Here is a 19,690-nt window from a genome sequence, read left to right on the forward strand (position 1 = left end):
TCTTTCATTTTTTCGACTGTATATACTCTTCATATGAACGTGTGTGAAGTTTCATTTCAATCTGTCAATTCATCTTTTGTTTACAAGCCTTGTGTTTACATGGGACCGTGCAAGTTCGGAAAAGCGACACCTGGTTTCATAGCTCGGCAACATTTTTCGCTCTTTTATTTATATTGGTCCTGGTTACTGGACAATTGTCAAGGCCATAGCCCAAAAAAATATAAGAAGAAAAAGTAATATTAAGGTTATGTTATTAAAAGGTAAACAACTGTATGTAGTGAATAAAATTAATTATTAAAATGCACTACTACAAGCAAAATATTTATTACTTTTATATAATAATTGCATATTCTTCTTTTTAATCGATCAACTACTTGAAAAGTAATTCTCCTTGTATAATTTTGAAGAAAAAATGAGATTATTGAAAATGAAAGACATATTTTAATCAATTTAAAAAAGGAATGAAAAAAGTACTTCGATGTTTTAAATTTAGTTGGTACAGTGAAACTCCTTGGTTATGTGGTTGCAAGAAAATAAACTGTATTGTTGGCCATGTCTTCTGGTTTCTACAATGGGTGGACCAGGTTCACAATTTAAATAGTTTTAGAGTTTTAAAAAGGAGACATGAAATTTCTCCGTTACCTACATGTAAGATGTATACCTAATTTGATTCAGATTGGCAAAACAAGAATCGAAAGTTCTCTTAACCAAGCTTTTAAAGCAAATATTGCTAAACATAATGAGTTTGTTAAAAAATAGATAGGTATATCCTTAGCACATTTATAATAGATACCGTATGTTTTCTGGCCAAACAAGAATTAGCGTTTCGTGTTAATTTTGAGAGCGACGACTCTGACAATCGAGGCAAATACAGGGAATTGTTAACTTTAATTGCCAAAAAAGATCAAAAATTTTGCCAACATCTAGAAACATCAACTGTTTTTTCGAGAGTTTCAAGTGATATACAAAATATTATTGAAGCTATATATACATTTAGCCCTATCTTAATTTTTTTAAATAAGATTTTTTGCAACTGGTTTTGGTAAAACTTTAGAAAAAGTCACGCGTCGCCACTTATAAGTGTATTGATGTTCAGGGAGACTATACTGAATAATAAAGTATATTTCAAACCATAACATTGTTTTTTTCTTATAGAACCGCAAAACTTATGGAACAGCATAATATAAGCGTAGACAGTCGAATGTGCGTAATTGACACGTTTAACCACCCATCACTTTTTTATACTTTATGACTTATATACAATTTACATTTCTTTACAACGTTTGTCTCTTCATAAAGAACAAAAATTAATTTTCCAACTTAACACGTTGGCTGCCATGAGACACAAATGTTGCGTCTCGTTTTGTTTTCGATAACAGCCACGTGACACACCGTAGTTGTCACGTTACTATACAAAAGTGAGCCTCGTGGCCGTAGGGACCAATTTATTAACACTATGGAAGCCAACGTGTTAAACGATTGATGACACTTCACTTCCAGTAGATCCTTTAAGGTACTAGTACACTTTAGAAGTCCAAAAATAAGCATTTTTTCAAGATTTTTTTTCTCAGAACCTTTATTAAAAATGAACATTACCTTTTTACATATTAATATCTATTTCTTAAAGAATACAAAAAATATATCTTTTTTTATTTGTGTACTTACACTAATATTGTAGAGGGCGCCAAAGTCGAGGCCTCGAAAAAAAGTAGCTCCGATGGCGGACAGTTAATCTCAGGATTGGGATATCTGAAACAAAAAAATCGTACGGCATTTGAAAAAGGAAGGTTTCTTACGTGACAATTTACCACCGTTAGTGAAAAATTCCGCAAAAGAAAGATTTTACGGAAATTTGAAAAATTTTTGTGAAAAAATCGCCCGTTTTTCTTCAGTTTTTCATGGTTAAAAATATATATCTTTTATTTTTTGGTTAAATTGTGGTAAATTGTCACGTAGGAAACCTTTCTTTTTCAAATGCCGTACTATTTTTTTGTTTCAGATATCCCAATCCTGAGATTAACTGTCCGCCATCATTTTTCGAGGCCTCGACTTTTGCGCCCTCTACAATATTAGTGTACATGCATAAATAAAAAAAGATATATTTTTTGTACTCTCTAAGAGTTAGAGATTAATATGTAAAAAGTTTTATGTTCATTTGTAATAAAGTTTCTGAGAAAAAAATTCTTGAAAAGAATGATTATTTTTGGTCCTATAAAGTGTACTAGTACCTTAAGCTGATTCTTTACAAATAGTATCTCACCAGACACACCAAATACGCCAGGACGGAGTGCTAATAAACTAAATAATTACAATAGTTGTATACTGTCACGAGCATCATTGTGTGCAGATATGTTGAGGCGATAAAAAATATGTGCACTATCGCGAACCTAAGGTAATCTTGCTGCACCAGTCGTTTAGGACCGATACTTTTTTTACTAAACTCGCACGTAAAGATACCAGTCCGATAATAGTTTTCTAACATTTTTTCTTTCTCCACCCAACGGTCGAAGAGCCAGCTGGTGAGGGTTTCGGTGTCTTGGGGGACGTCTTTTTGGGGGTAGAGGCGGTAGAACATGATTGTTTCGCAAGGCTCGCGGTTTCCAAAGACGATGTGGCTTAAGTCTATAGGCCAGCCTTTCGGGTACGCTATCGTTATGTCGAGGAACCATTCAATTAAAGGGGTCTCTGACTTGTCATCTAAAAAGTACAAGATTCTAGATTAGCAATCGATTTCTACCACAATAACTTAAAAATTATCATATACAATTTAGTTACTAAATGAGGCATATTTTGCTTTATTTTCGTATTTCTGTTATTCAATAACTAGACTTTATTTGGTAGTTATCTTAATTATGAGCAGGGGCGGTTTCTCCATTGGTTCACTTGTGCAGTGAACACCCAATAAAATTTCATTAAAATAAAGTTTTTTTTTTAATCTCATTAATACTATAGTATCATTAAAGTATATTTTTGAAATCTCATAGAATCATTAAAATATAACTTTATTTATAAATCATATTTATTTGCTCTACGCCGCTGGATGCACGTGGCAAGTGCAGATACTTATGCTTTGGTGCAGAATTCAAATTGAACCAGCCAGTACTAAACTACCCCTGTAGTTAGAGTAGAGTAGAAATATGCTTTATTGCCATGAAAAATTTAAAATCATGAAAACAGATACAATTTACTAAAATTATATAAATCGTCAATATAAATAAAACAGAAAAAAGTGAAATAAAAACCCGTAACAATCTATTGCAAAATAAAAAAATTCAAATTGCGTAATCTACCTTAAGAAATTTAATAAGTTAAGTTAGGCTGCTGCATATGACACTCAAATATATATTAAGATTCTACTTATACATAAGAATACCGTAATTTCTTAGTAATTGGTTAAGAAACTCTGCTATTGAAATAGGCTTTTGTCATTTTACGGAACTTGGGGAAAGATGTTGCAGATTTAAGTTGTAGAAGAGGGAGATGGTTGTATAGTTTTTTTGCAGAATATAATATATATTTCTTTACTAACTGACATGAAATTGAAGATGATCAGATAGCAATAGAAATACCCACAGAACAAGAAATAAAGAACGAAATAAAGAGCTTGAAAAATAACAAAAGCCCAGGAATAACAGAAATATCTGCCGAAATGATAAAATCAGGAGGGAAAAGACTACAGAAAGAGATATATGATCTGATAAAAAGAATATGGGAAGTAGAAAAAATGCCAGAAGAGTGGACCATAGCAAGAATATGCCCTATACATAAAAAAGGTGATAGAATGCTATGCAAAAACTACAGAGGCATCGCACTATTAGAAATAGTTTACAAAATCTTGGCACAAAGTATAAGTAAAAGGCTAAGTCATTATTCGGAAAAAATACTGGGGGAATACCAGGCAGGTTTTAGAAACAACAGATCAACGACTGACCAAATATTTGCCTTAAAAGAAATACAGACTACCTGTTACGAACATAAAACAGTACTATATGCTTTGTTCATAGACTTTAAGCAGGCTTACGACACAGTAAATAGACAGCAGATGTACGAACTGATGAAAGAATTGGGGATACCAAGTAAAATTGTCAGGATGATAAAGATGACGATGGAAAACACAACAAACGAAATAGCTTGGAAAGGGTATACATCCAAAAAGTTTGAAACCAAGGAAGGATTACGACAAGGAGACCCACTATCAACAATGGCATTCAATCTAACATTGGAAGGAATAATCAGGAAAAGCAGAATAAACATGCAAGAAACGATATTTAAAAACGGCCACAAATACATAGCATTTGCAGATGATCTGACGCTATTAGCAACAAGCAAAAAAGAACTACAAAAGTTAATGAAAAACATAATAACAGAAGCCAAAAAATTCGGACTTAAAATAAATGAAGAAAAGACAAAGTATATGATAATGGGAAAGATCCAAAAAGAAAAAGAGAATAACATCATAGTACAAATATATGGAGAAAAAACATACTCGTTTAAAAGAGCCAAAGAAATTATTTACCTGGGAGCCAAAATAGATGAAAATGGTCATGAAGAAGGGGAGATAAAGGCAAGAATAGCTAAAGGAAATAAAAAATATGGAGCATTACGCACATTATTGAAATCCAAATACGTATCAAGAGAAACAAAAATAAGAATTTATAAGACTGTTATCAGACCTACAGTAACATACGCAAGCGAAACATGGGTGCTCAAAAAGTCAGAAACAGACCTGTTAGAAAGATGGGAGAGAAAAATGCAAAAAGCAATATATGGAGGTGTGAAAATAGAAGGTCAGTGGAGAAGAAGAACCAATAAAGAATTGGAAGAACTATATCAAGAACCAACGATTACGACGACGATCAAAGCACAGAGAATACGATACTTGGGGCACATAGAGATAATGGGAAGTAAACGAATGCCAAAAATGGTACTTTCACGAAGACCAATACAAAAGAGGAGGAAAGGCAGGCCAAGGAAAAGATGGAAGGACAGTGTATATGAAGACTTGAAGAAAAGTAACATTGAGAGATGGAAAGAACTAGCATTGGACAGAAGGAGATGGAGAGAGGTTGTGAAGGAGTGTATAAAAAGACTGAAGTGTATTTAAAGAAAATTTATAAGTTATGTAAGTTATATTAAGTTATTTACTATATTATTTATGTAATCAGACATGTAAACATTTTAGCCCTAGGCCTACAAGGCCTGTTGCGCTTAATAAATAAAATTACTAACTCACTGGACGGGATCGGTGTTAGAAAGAGAAATCTTAAAATTGGTGAAAAAGCATTTCGCCTATCTAAAACAGTGAGGATTTGTGCAGTGCACCCAGAGACCAGTGGGGCGTTTCGGTTCACAGTTTAGTACAATATTTTCTGTTGGTGTTATTTTCATACTTTAATGCTCGTGTTATCGATGTTTTTGCAAAACACAAAAATCGAAGAATGGATTTTTTGTATAAATAAAATGAATAAATTCAATAAATCGAATACAAAAATTACAGACATTTTTATATTATTTTTAAAGTTTAAATTTTGTTTCTAATTCGCTTTGATTTATTAATGTATTTCATACGATAATAAAAAGTATGTCATATTTCTTTTATATTGTATTTATATAGGAACAACAGTAATAAATATGTAATATCAAAATTTAGACAAAAACGGGTGAGGCCTTCAAAATTTTTTTGCCTTTGCCACAATTGCCCGTGGCTCTTATCCACCATTTCTATAATTACATTCCTTAATTGAACAACCTTTTTAAATTACCACAAACCGCCACTGATGAGTTTATTCAGAAGAACTGGAAGAAATTATGAATAGGCTAGGCACGGTGAGTACGGAATATGGTTTGAAAATAAATATACAGAAAACCAAATTAATGGAAGAATAGATAAAGATGGAATAGATGGAAGATAAAAATATGGAAGAATACTGACATTACAAAAAACACAAAATTACGCCTTGCTCGAGCATTACTCGAAATATTTCCTATCGCCACCTACTCTTCAGAGACTTGGACTATCAAAAAAGCAATTCGAAGCGTATAATGGCAAATGGCATTTGAAATGTGGGTCTACCGTAGAATGTTGCGCATACCATGGACCGCACATCGCACAAATAATTCAATACTAGCAGAACTTAACACAAAAACTAGAGTCACCACAACTATCAACCAAAATATATTGAGATCTTTTGGGACATATAACTAGAGAAAGAGAAGGCATGGAACGAATGATAGTTGAAGGCAACGTATTGGGCAAAAGATCCAGAGGAAGATCTCTTACAGGAAAACTAATAATTGTTTTTGAAAAATTTAAGCGCAGAATGAAAGAGTACGTTATTACCGAGGGCTGGAAGTCCCTGAAAACCTCTATAATGTTTTAAATTTTCATGTCCGATATTAAACAATCTTTTTATCACCCCATATATCACATTAACGTAATTTGTTATTATATTTACACATATGCGGGCTAGTAATTTCGTTAACTAATTGCAAATCATAAACAATATTTTTGGGCAATTGCATATTAATTTGATGACTAAACAAAAACCTTTGTTTGATAGTCGCGTGGGCTATGACCCAATTCATCCTGCCGCTAAGAAAGAGTATAAATTAGTATCATACAATCGAGTCAATTCGAAGAGTCAAGATGTGGCTTTAAAAATGATTCGTTCGAGTCAATTCAAACAGTCAACATGTAGTCTCCTCATCAAATGATTATCAATTTAACCATCAAACCATTCGGGCAGTAAAGCTACGTCAATCAGTAGAAATTTAAGTTCTGCCGGGTATAGTGTGTAGTTAGAGAAATAAAGTTTCAACTTTAATTTGGTATTTCACTATCGGCGATCGAAGATAGAGCTAAGCCGATATAGACAGGCTGAAAAAAGTGAAAATTTAGTGTGATTTTTAAAATATCTCATTCAAAAGAAACTTTCTGTTTATTTTAAGGGATTTGTGTCAAAAATGTTTATTAGTTTTCTCAGGATTCGAAAAAAAGAATGCATTTAAAAAGCATTTGAGCCAAAATTTTGCGCCTATGCCCTTAATTCTTTTTACTAGAAGTATAATATTCCATGTGTATGGAATCATGTATGAACTATAGAGGAAATTTACTAATCAATACTAAGTATAAAATATTGGCTTCGGTATTACTAAAAAGATAAATACCATAAGCCCATACGCCGAAGAAATAGTTGGTGCCTACCAGTGTGGTTTCAGGCCTGGAATATCGACTACTGATCAAATATTTACTATTAGACAAATGCTTGAAAAGTATTGGGAGTATATTCAAGACGGGCATCAGATCTTTATAGTTTTCAAACAAGCTTATGATTCAAATTAATCGTCCAACATTATGGAAGGCAATGGTCGAGCTGGGCGTACCCAAGAAAGTAGCTGCGGTAACGAAAATGTGTGTAACTCCTTTGCACAAGTTAGAATAGGGGGAGGGATATCAAATGCTTTCTGCGTAAATTATGGACTGAGACAGGAAGATCCGTTGTCTTTATTATTGTTGTTTAACCTGGCCTTAGAATATGTCATGAAAAAAATTTATTCAAAAATCAAACCAGACATAGCTTCTCGGGGAGCAAAAATCTTACTCGACTTCGTTGATAACGTAGATACAGTAGCACAATTAACATTAGAAGTTGAACGATATTTTCTCGAGCTTTGAAGAAACTGCATATGTCTAAAAATAAATGAAGATAAAACAAAATACACGGTCGTTTCAAAACAAGAACGACGGCGAATAAAACAAAATATTACTACAAAAGATCATACCTTCGAAATGGTTAAAGAATTTCTAGGAGCTACAATCACCAATGACAACAAAATAGAACGAGAAGTGGAAACGCGAATAATGGCGGAAAACAGACCTTTCTTCGCAAGGCAACATACAATGAAGTCAAAACTTGTTTCAAGAGGTGCAAAAATCCAGATATATATAAGACCATATCATGACCAGCAGTCGCGTACGGAAGCGAAACATGGATGCTAACAACAAGAGAAGTAAATACATTGCTGGTGTGGGAATACAAAATCCTTCAGTATGCACCTTCAGAGACAGAGTGATAAACGAATGGAGGCACAGACACAATAACGAGTTAAGAAGAGTTAAAAAAACTCTTCGGAAAGGAAAATCTAGTCAGATATATGTATAAAGGCCGATAGACTCCGATGGGCAACGACAATCGCCTTATAAACAATGGGAAAGGCCAGACGGGAAAAGGTCTGTAGAAAAAGGTGAAAAGATGCAGTCAGAGAGATCTTTAGAAAATGGGAGTGAGATAATGGGAAATAGTGGCACAGTAGTACCGACAAATATGGAAGGCAATAGTAAACGCAGCAAAGACTCACGAAGAGTTATACCGCCATTGATGATAATGATAATATTCGGTAGCCCATGACATTTATCAAATATTCAAAGCCAAATACAAATGGTTTTAAATGAAGAGATACGAATAATTTTAATAAATACTTACTATTTACAGAATTGGAATTATTATTCATTGCCGATTTTTTACTCAAAGTTTCCATGATAACCTGCATGGCACCCACTCTCGGCAAAGTGACATTTTCAAACCTTGGCAAGTTCATTTTTTCACAATACCTTTGAGACACGGCTTTCCTTTTCCTTAAGAATCCACCCTCTGGGAAGAGTACTAACCATTTCCTCTTTAAGGGGATGTAGAAGTCAAGGAGATGTTGTGCAAATTCTTGGAGGGATTTATCACGTTTTGATTTGCCCTGAAACAATTATAAATGGTCAATAATTATCCCCTTAACGTACACGCTCGATTTAACTCGAGCGCGCTAAACTGACCAAACTGTGCACACTCGAGATAATTCGAGCGGCGTTGTATTATATGTTGCTATAATTTTTCACACTCGAATGCAATCAGAACTGAAAATAAAAATGTGAAAACAAAAGAAAAATAATCGTTTTATTGATATTTATCATTTGCATGGGATTGTAAGCCATAACACCCGCTTATTCAAGTATAAAATATAGCCTTTTTGACAGGGTCAAATTAAAGAACGTTATTCATTTACTCAGGAGGAAACTCATATGGGAAAAATACATCAAAAATCTCTATGCAGACGAGAGGCCTGAGATAGAAGTCGTTCAGGAACAAGTGATAGATATTAACAACCTATCTGGTCCCGAGATCACAATTGAAGAAATTACTAGAGCAATAAATACCTCGAAAGACGGGAAAGCAGTTGGACCTGATAAAATTCCTGTTGAGTTACTCAGATTGTTAGATGAAGAGGGAATTACGATACTCCAAAGATTTTTCAACCAAATCTATAAAAAAGGAAAATTCCCTGTCCAATGGCTTGTATCTACCTTTATCCCTTTGCCAAAAAAGAACAACGCAACAAAGTGTCAAGAGCACCGACTGATAAGTCTGATGAGCCATTCTTTAAAAATATTCCTCAAAGTTCTTCACTACAGAATCTCCACAAAATGCGATAAGGTTATTGGTTGCTCACAATTTGGATTTCGAAAAGGCCTGGGTACCAGGGAAGCACTAGTTGCAACCCAAGTGCTAGCTCAGAACTGCTACGATCAAAGGAAAGATGTAATGATGTGCTTTATAGATTATGAAAAAGCCTTCGATCGAGTACAACATCATAAACTCGTACATATACTGAAACAACTCGACATAGATCAAAAAGACATTCGTTGCATAGAGGCTCTTTACTGGAATCAAACAGCTGTCGTCAAGGTGGACAATGAAACAACGCAAGCTCAAAAAATTCTCAGAGGGGTAAGACAGGGATGCATTCTCTCCCCACTACTGTTCAATCTATATTCAGAAAGTATCTTCCAGGAAGCTCTTGAGGAATGCGAAAGCGGCATCAAAGTGAATGGTACCTGGGTCAATAATATACGATATGCGGATGATTCGGTCTTAATAGCAGACAATATAGAAGACCTCCAAAACCTTCTTAATAAAATTGGAGAGCATAGCGAGAACATGGGACTTAGCATCAACATAAAAAAGACAAAGTTCCTTATAATCAGCCGTCAATTATGTCAACATCAAAATGCAAGACTAGCATATAACAACCAAGATGTAGAGCGCGTAAGAAAGTTTAAGTACCTGGGAACCTGGCTATGTGAAGACTGGATGTCGGATATGGAAATTAAATGTCGGATAGAAAGAGCCAGAAGTGCATTCATGAAATTCAGAAACGTCTTTACGAACTCTGACTTTGACCTAAACCTAAGATTAAGATTCACAAAATGCTATATATGGTCGGTGCTCCTATATGGCATGGAAGGATGGACTTTAAAAATAAACACAATGAATAAGCTAGAGGCATTTGAGATGTGGATCTATCGACGAATCCTTAAAGTTCCCTGGACCGCAAGAATAACAAATGAAGAAATCCTGAGAAGAATTGGTACAGAACGACAACTGATGTGCACAATTAAACAGAGAAAAACGGCATACCTGGGACACATAATTAGAAATGAAAGATATCAGTTTCTGCAAACCTTAATTGAAGGAAAGATCGAAGGAAGAAGGGGAGTGGGCAGGAAGAAAATGTCATGGCTCCGTAATGTCAAACAATGGACAGGACTAAAAAACATAGGAGACCTAATACATACTGCAAGGGATAGAGAAAAATGGTCAAACGTGATCGCGAACATCCATTAGTGGATTGCATAAGAAGAAGAATTCATTTACTGAATAGATTAAGAACAGCACAGAGGGCCATCGAACGAGCTCTGTTGGGAGTATCTCTGAGAACATATACGAAACGAGAAACGAGGACGTACGAAGCAGGACGAAGGTGGAAGATGTAATTGGAATAAATGCGCAAATGAAATGGAACTGCGTAGGACAGGTGGCACCTCAAAACATCGAAACGTGGACGAGAAACATTGTACATTGGAGACCACGCGAACACAGTCGGAGTAGAGGAAGACCACAAAAACGATGGCTAGACATCAAAGCAAAAAAAGGAAGAAACTGGCACCAAATATCACAAAACTGAGAAGAGCGGAGAGCTGATGGGGAAGCCTTTGTCTAGGAGTGGATGCAAATAGGCTGAATAAGAGGAAGGAACTCTAGGAATAATTAAAACGATCGAAAACATATATTACAACTTTTTTTTTCTTTTTTTTTCTGCACAGGCTTTTGCCATTCAGCCAGTCACAACTTTTTAAGTTCTTCCTAAAGCAAAGAAAAGAAAGTAATGATCACAATACCTATATCTATTACAAAAACATCATAAAAATAAAAGTAGAAGGAGAACTAACTGACCCAATTGAAGCTGGCAATGGGAGAAGACAGTGAAATGGGAGAAAAACAACTTAAAATAATGTGCTATGCAGACGTTGCAATACTAATCTCTCAAAGTGAAAATGATTTACAACTTATGCTTCATCAATTTAATATAACTGCTAGAAAATTTAACATGTTAATTTCCCTCCAAAAAAGACAAATTCAGGGTTATAACAACAAATCTACTAAGATATAAATTAGAGCTAGAGGGTCAGATAATACAAGTGATGCAGTTTAAATATGCAGGTATCACACTAACCAGTTACAAAAAGCTCAAAACATATTGTGGAACATCAAGCGAATAGAGCAAGTAGAGCCGCAGGTTCTAAAAGAAATTGAAGGCAGAATTTACAAAACAATCATCAGACCAATAACGACATACGCGGCAAAACACGACCACAAAAACGAATACTGGAAACAGCAGAGATGAAAACCCTTCGAAAAATCGATGGTAAGACACTATGGGACAGAGGTAGAAGTACAGATGTACGAAAAAGATGCAAGGTGGAGACTATTAATAACCGGATAAGAAACAGAAGAGTAAAATAGAACGACCACCTAAGCTAAATGACAACTAGTATGATAAAATTGATCCAAATAATGGCATAACCCAGACATTAAAAGTGAAAGTTATCCTTCAACACCAAATTGTTCTATATGGTCCACATAATGTTCAGAAAAAAGTCACACCATTTTGAGCGTCGGGTTTGGGGGGGGGGGGGAAGAGGGGGGGAGAGAAATCGGCAAATTCGTAGTTTTTTACGTTTTTCGTCAATATTTCTAAAACTATGCGGTTTAGCATGAACAACCTTCTGTACAAAAATGTTCTACATTAAATTTGAAATAAAAAAGGTCCTATGCATAATCCTTCTAAAATGAACGGTTCCAAAGTTACGGAGGTAACTTTGGTAACTGGTCCAAAAAAACGCCTAACCCAGACATCCAAAGTAAAAGTTTTCCTCCAACACCAAATTGTTCCATATGGTCCACATATTGTTCAGTAAAAAGTTACACCAATTTGAGCGTCCGGAATTAGTAGATTTTTCACGTTTTTCGTCAATAGTTCTAAAACTATGCTTTAGCGTAAACAATGTTCTATACAAAAATGTTCCACATAAAATTTAAAACAAAAAAGGTCCGATACATAATTGTTATAAAATAAACGGTTCCAGAATTACGGAGGGTGAAAAGTGGAGGTTTTCGATACTTTTTATATTATTCGGACAATTGATGATGATTTTGGGTGGTGAGGTTGACGTTTCTTCGAGGTCTTATCACTAACATACCATCGGCCACTGAAATAGCAAATTTTATTTACAAAAAAATTTCTTTCACCAGTAATAATACTATAAATTGCCCAAAAAATATAAAAAGTATCGAAAACCTCCACTTTTCACCCTCCGTAATTCTGGAACCGTTGATTTTATAACAATTATGTATTGGACCTTTTTTATTTTAAATTTTATGTAGACATTTTGTGTATAGAACATAATTTACGCTAAAGCATAGTTTTAGAAATATTGACGAAAAACGTAAAACAACTACTAATTTATCGACTTCTCCCCCATCTCCTCCCCAAACCGGACGCTCAAATTCGTGTAACTTTTTACTGAACAATATGTGGACTATATAGAACAATTTTGTGTTGGAAGAAAACTTTTACTTTGGATTTCTGGGTTAGGCCTTTTTTTGGACCAATTATAATATACTTTCTCCGTAACTTTGGAACCGTTCATTTTAGAAGGATTATGCATGGGGCCTTTTTTATTTCAAATTTAATGTCGAACATTTTTGTATAGAAGGTTGTTCATGATAAACCGCATAGTTTTAGAAATATTGACGAAAAACGTAAAAAACTAGAATTTATCGATTTCTGCCCCCTCTCCCCTCAAACCCGACGCTCAAAACGGTGTGACTTGTTTCTGAACATTATGTGGACCATATAGAACAATTTGGTGTTGGAGGATAACTTTCACTTTGGATGTCTGGATTTGGGTCTATTCTGCGTTCCACAGTCACTTTGCAGTATGGACAGCATATCCCAATATAAAATTTATGGAACCTTGCAGCTCAGTATTGCCGGTTTTAAGCAGACGAACTTAAAGTCCGTCTAAATAGAATATTCCAGAAGTCCAAAACATTTTGATTTGAAAATCTGTGGGTTTTATTATTTTTAAATAATTCATAGATAGGCACTATGAAAGATATTTATATGATATTAAAAATATATCATTTGAATATTAATTATAATTAGCCTGTGATTAATATTATATTTAATAGTTATTTATGATATAAGTGATAAAAGTACAATTTTAAGGCACGCATGTGAAAGTTTGCAGAATGAGCGAAGCGAATTCTGCAATTCACATGAGTGGCTTAAAAATGTACTTTTTAACACGTGTACTTTGTACGCACGTAAGAAGTTATACTTCTATTATATGATTTCAACGAAATAAATATACTTTCAACAGGTTATTTGTATTTAAAGATTAAACTAATTTTTACTTACTACTTACCAAAATTTTTTATTAAAACAATACTAAAAATAAAAAAAAGTTAGATAACACACGGATTCGAACCAGGGACCTCTCGATCTCCGGTCGAACGCGCTACCACCGAGCTAAACTCCCTTTGCTTTGACAGCTTACAAGATTTCTCATACATACTGACAAATTTAATAGACCAAGTGAGGTATAAAAATACTTTAAAATTTATTTAATGTAAATATTAATATCTCTTGGCAACACTGTTCTTCATAAGAGCCTGTACTGAAAGGTGACCGTGGAACGCAGATTAGTTATACCATAATAAACAAATACAGTAGTAAAGACGGCGAGAGACAGTTCCCCAATATGAAAACGATCAGTTGGAAAACCACTAACTGGTCTGGAAGAGTCATGTGCAGACAAAAAAAAAACTATTCCTGTTGTATAGGATCCTCGCTAATATCCACAGAAATACAAGTTTGAATGTAACATCATTAAAATTGTTAGTGTTTTATTTAACACGTACCAGTTTACGTGACGATGACAAACTTATGCAATATTAAAATTAAAACTCATCAATAAACCGAGCACATCCAACATAGCTCATTAACAATGTCATTGCCAATACAAGTACAAATATTAATGATCACACAGACAAAAAAAAAAGATACACCAATTTTACAACCGATGAGATACAATTTGTTAAAAGGCACATTTGTTTTTAGAATGCACACAATTTGTCAAATACTAATAAATTAAATTAAAAATAAAAAAAAGAATGTGTGTGTACCTTGTACGCACGAAGAAGTTATACTTCTATTATATGATTTCAACCAAATAAAATTTATTTATATATACTTTAAACAGTTTATTTTAATTTTATTTAAATACAAAACTAATTTTAATGCTTACCACTTTCCAAAAATAAAAAAAGAATAGGAACGGTCCGGATTTGAACTCGAAGACCTCTCGATCTCTAGCCGAATGCTATACCAATCATGCTACGAGGTCTGTTTTTGTATCGTCTCGAAAATAATAACAATTCACGGTAATAAACAGACGAAGTGAAGTAGTATAATACATAAATATAAATGTTTTAATAATAGTTATATTACTCCTGAGGAAGACAAATCAAAGGACACAAAACTATAATAAATATATTTACTAAAAACACTAATATATTCTTTTCACACCTTTTTTTGCACATATTTATACATAACTTGAAAGATTTAGCAACTAAACGCCATACTGTCTGTGTGCGCATGCGCGCAGAATAATGAAAATTCACTCCCAATCGCGTCTAAAGAAGTATAACTTCAATAAATGAAAATAAAATAAATTAAAATAGTTTATGGAAAACGAAGTAAAATGAAGTTAATAAATGTAACAAAATACTTCTTCTTCCCAAAGTGCCTATCCATTCCGGATGTTGGCGATCATCATGGCTATCTGGACTTTGTTTACCACAGCGCGGAACAGTTCAGTGGTAGTCGCGTTATACCACTTTCGTAAATTTGGAAGTCAGGAAATGTTTCTTCTTTCCGGTCCTCTTTTACCATTGACCTTCCCTTGGAGAATTAGTTGAAGAAGGCCGTAACATTCTTGATTTCTCATTACATGTCCTAGATATTCTAATTTTTTAGTTTTGATGGCCATGAGAATTTCACGCTCTTTCCCCATTCTATGCGGGATTTCCACATTAGTAATTCGGTTAACCCAGGATATACGTAAGATGCGCCTATAACACCACATTTCGAAATCTTCAATCCGATTCATAGATGCAACAGTTAGTGTCCACGCTTCCATTCCGTAGAGCAGAACTGTGAATATGTAGCATTCCAACAGACGGTATTGTGTTATTAATATGTCTCGACTGTTGGAAAAGGGTCTCATTATAACTTATGCTGCTTTTGCTTTTATTATTCGCTGTTTGATTTCTGTTGAGTGGTCCCATTGGCTATTTAAATTGGTACCCAGATATGTATATTGCTAGACTCTTTCGATATTCTGTTGGTTGATTATAAGTTGAGCGTTTTAGTATTGGTTTTTTACTAACTGTCATAAATTTGGTCTTCTTTATGTTAAGAGCTAGTCTGTATATTGCTGACTTCTGTTATACGATTTGTTAATATCTGTAAATCATTCAGATTATCGGCAAAAATGTTTCTGATAATTCTCAGATCTTTGTCGTCAATTCCAATTTCTTGCATTAGAGTTATTAATTAGTTATGTTTTACTCTGTCAAATGCTTTCTGCTAATCTATAAACTATAATCTATCTACAATCTATAAACAAAATACTTACCGACATTATAAAAAAATCCTTATGCAAAACGCTAACGACACCAAAATTGGTATACTTAAACACACTATCCATTATCCACATGATATTAGGCAAGACTTGTTTCCTCGGGTTGAAACAAGAAAAAAGTAAAGGCACATCAGCTGTAGACTGGTGGTTTGCTATCACAAGTGTCCTGTCATTCAGGCATGGGGCTATGTCATCTCCCAACTCCACGACTAAAAGCAGAAGACATTTACAGTTTGAAAGACGAAGCTTACCGATGATTATGCTTTGTATTATTGTATTCATTATGTTTGACACCATAACAATATTTATCATTAGGTATGATTCTGTAGCGTGACCCGTCAAAATAGCCCGGTCAAAACAGTCCCGTCAAAAAAGCCCCGTCAAAATAGTCCGAACACAAAATAGCCTCGACAAAATAGCCCGCAAACAAAATAGCCCCGACAAAATAGATCGCACACAAAATAGCCCCGGTCAAAACAGCCCCGGCTAAAATAGCCCCGGCTAAAACAGCCTCTTATAAACAATTACATAATTATTTATACAAGGTGTCCAAAAACTTTTTTTAATTTAAATTAATTGACACAAAAAGAAGAATGTATTTAATTTATTTAATTTAAAATGCATTTTACTGTGGCCCCCAAAACAGAAAAAAATGTTTATTGTTTATATCATAAATTAACATTGATTTTCGCTTAACTTAAATGTTCAAACTTCCAAGAGACAGGAAAGACAGGACTCGAGTTCTCTGAAAAGACAATTTTTATTTAATGTGGTTAAGATAAACATCTGAATCGAGGATAATTACCATTTCCGAAAAAATGTATTTTTAAGGAATTATTTCTTGATGAATTCTGAAGGGAGCTTTTTTGTCGGGGCTATTTTGTCGGCGGGATATTATTCCGCGGCTATTTTGTCTGCAGGCTATTTTGTCGGAGCTATTTTATGTGCGGGATATTATGTCGGGGCTATTTTGTCGGAGCTTTTTTAACGGGGCTATTTTGACGGGGTACCATTCTGTAGAGTTTGAAATAGTACTGGGAGCCCTAAATCAAAGCCGAATATACTACAGGTACACGTCATTAATTAAAAACATATATGAGAACGCTACAATCAAGTATATGACTACACGAAGACACAGAAAAATTCAGCTTTGTTCGAGTAGTAAGACAAGAAGACAATATTTAAAATTAGGTTAATACTAAGGGTTAATACAATGTTATATCATTCCTATATTTTTGTTCGGAGTCGTGGACTCTCATAGACTCCACCTGCAAAAAAATTGAGGCTTTCGAAAGATGGCTTTATCGTCGAATCCTGAATACAGTCGGAAAAATGAAAGAATACCCATGAACGATCACATCAATCACTTATTTTGTATTTGCCATCTTTTTCTATAACAAACGTTTGCTATTTATTGAAAAAGACAGCAAATACAAAATAAGTGATTGATGTGATCGTTTATGGGTATTTAGCACGATAAGGGAACACAAAATTTTACGAAAACCTCCAAAAAAATAAAGGAAGGATGAAAATTGTAAAATAGGTAGTTGAAATTTTCTATTATTATAAAAAAGTTTACAATTATACATCCCCTCCATTTTACAAAAATTGGGAAATACGGGTGAAAAATATTTTTTCGTGAGTGAAAAAACATACGTTCAAAATAGGCCCGGAATTGGATAAAATGACTAATTCTAAGCAACTTTTGTTCTATAGAGTTTTTTTACTAAATCAATACTTTTCGAGTTATTTGCGAGTGAAGATGTTCATTTTTAACAAAAAAACACATGTTTATGGACGGTTTTTCGCAAATAACTCAAAAAGTAAGTACTCTAGCCAAAAAAATATTCTTAGTAAAAATATAGCTTATAAAAAATTGAAAAAAAAATGGTGTACGCGTGAGGTCTGCAGACCCAGTATAAGCAGAGTTGTAGCTAATGAAAAGTAGGTTCTTCTTCGTCAAATTCCAAATCGAATATTTCAATGTGAAATAACCAAAAAACAGAGCACTTTTCGGGGAAAATTCATTACAACTTTTTTAAAGTGTTTAAAAAAAAGGTTTATTTTTGTTTTTTAAAAAAATTTTTAACATTAAAAATAAGTGAGTTACGCTCAAAATATTGTTGGTCCCTTTTATTTTTTGGTACAAAAATCGCGAAAATCACCCACTAATTAGCTTCCCAAATAAAATTAATCGTAACCGCTTCACAAGTTACTTTAGTTATGTATTGTTTATATTATCTATAAGTTTCATTGGTTCAAAGTGCTCAGTTTTGAAAAAAATTGGGTTTAAAATAAAACATTTTTTTAATTACAGTAAAACCTCCGTTATCCGAAAACTTTTTAACCGAAACATCGTTTAACCGAAACCGCTGACAGTTTGAATAATGTTGCCAAAAAGTAAATTTTTATCGCAAAATGGAAACAATTCGATGTTAATTTGTCAACATCGTAAACATTACTTTAATACACAACTAAATAATACAACTAAATAATATACAACAATGCGTTTGCCAACTTTGACCACGAATTCTATGTCATTTGATACAAGAAGAATACAAAAAACAATGTAATTTTTAACCGAAATTCTGGTTATCCGAAACGGCCTCTCCCCCAATTATTTCGGATAACGGAGGTTTTACTGCAACTTAAAAATTATTAGTCTAATAATAATAATACACAAAAATCTCAAAGAGTAATGTATGTTTTGCTTTTCTGAATATTTTTCCTTTTTAGTTTTCTTATTATATGTACCTACTAAAATTGGTTATGCTATGGCTGTTCAAAATTTGCCTAAACTTGTGATTAGTTACTCGTTCATGCCATTTTAACTACAGCTTTTTCAAAAATAAGCACTTTGAACCGATGAAACTTACAGATCATATAAATAATACATAAGCAAAGTAACTTGTGAAGTGGTAATGATAAAATTTATTTGTGATGCTAATTAGGGGGTGATTTTCGCGATTTTGTTATCAAAAAATAAAAGGGACCAACAATATTTTGAGCGTAATTCACTTACTTTTAATATTACAAGTTTTTTTAAAAAACAAAAATAATCCTTTTTTTAAACACTTTAAAAAAGTTGAAATGAATTTCCCCAAAAAGTGCTTAGTTTTTGGGTTATTTCACATTGAAATATTCGATTTGGAATTTTATGAAGAACCTACTTTTCATTAGCTACAACTCTGATTCTACTGGGTCTACAGACCTCAAGCATACACCATTTTTTTCAGTTTTTTATAAGCTATATTTTTGCTCAGAATATTTTTTTCGCCGAAATACTTACTTTTTGAGTTATCTCCGAAAAACCGTCCAAAACATGTTTTTTTTTTCTGTTAAAAATGAACATATTCACTTGCAAATAACTCGAAAAGTATTGACTTAGGGATAAAACTCTATAGAACAAAAGTTGCTTAGAATTAGTAATTTTATCTAATTCCGGACTTATTTTGAATGTATATTTTTCACCTTCGAGAGGGGGTATTCCCCTCTATTTTTGAAAAATGGAGGGGATGTTGAATTGTAAACTTTTTCTTATATAAAAATAGACAATTTCAACTACCTATTCCCAAATTTTCATCCTTCCTT

At 33.6% G+C, this 19,690-nt stretch overlaps 1 protein-coding gene across 1 annotated transcript in view; it reads right to left on the reverse strand.

Annotated features, from left to right (window-relative positions):
• Nucleotides 1-1,734: 1,734 nt before the first annotated feature.
• The window catches only part of LOC126886822 (acyl-CoA:lysophosphatidylglycerol acyltransferase 1-like), a 57,598-nt gene continuing 39,642 nt past the window's right edge, over nucleotides 1,735-19,690 (reverse strand). Inside the window, exons 3-5 of the mRNA XM_050653886.1 lie at nucleotides 16,094-16,308; nucleotides 8,484-8,748; nucleotides 1,735-2,697 (exon numbers count right to left, since the gene is read on the reverse strand). Coding sequence (XP_050509843.1) covers nucleotides 2,291-2,697; nucleotides 8,484-8,748; nucleotides 16,094-16,308 — 887 coding nt within the window. The 3' untranslated portion in view covers nucleotides 1,735-2,290. The remainder of the gene's footprint in view (nucleotides 2,698-8,483; nucleotides 8,749-16,093; nucleotides 16,309-19,690) is intronic.

This window comes from Diabrotica virgifera, chromosome 6, assembly GCF_917563875.1.
Source record: "Diabrotica virgifera virgifera chromosome 6, PGI_DIABVI_V3a".
Taxonomy (NCBI): domain Eukaryota; kingdom Metazoa; phylum Arthropoda; class Insecta; order Coleoptera; family Chrysomelidae; genus Diabrotica; species Diabrotica virgifera.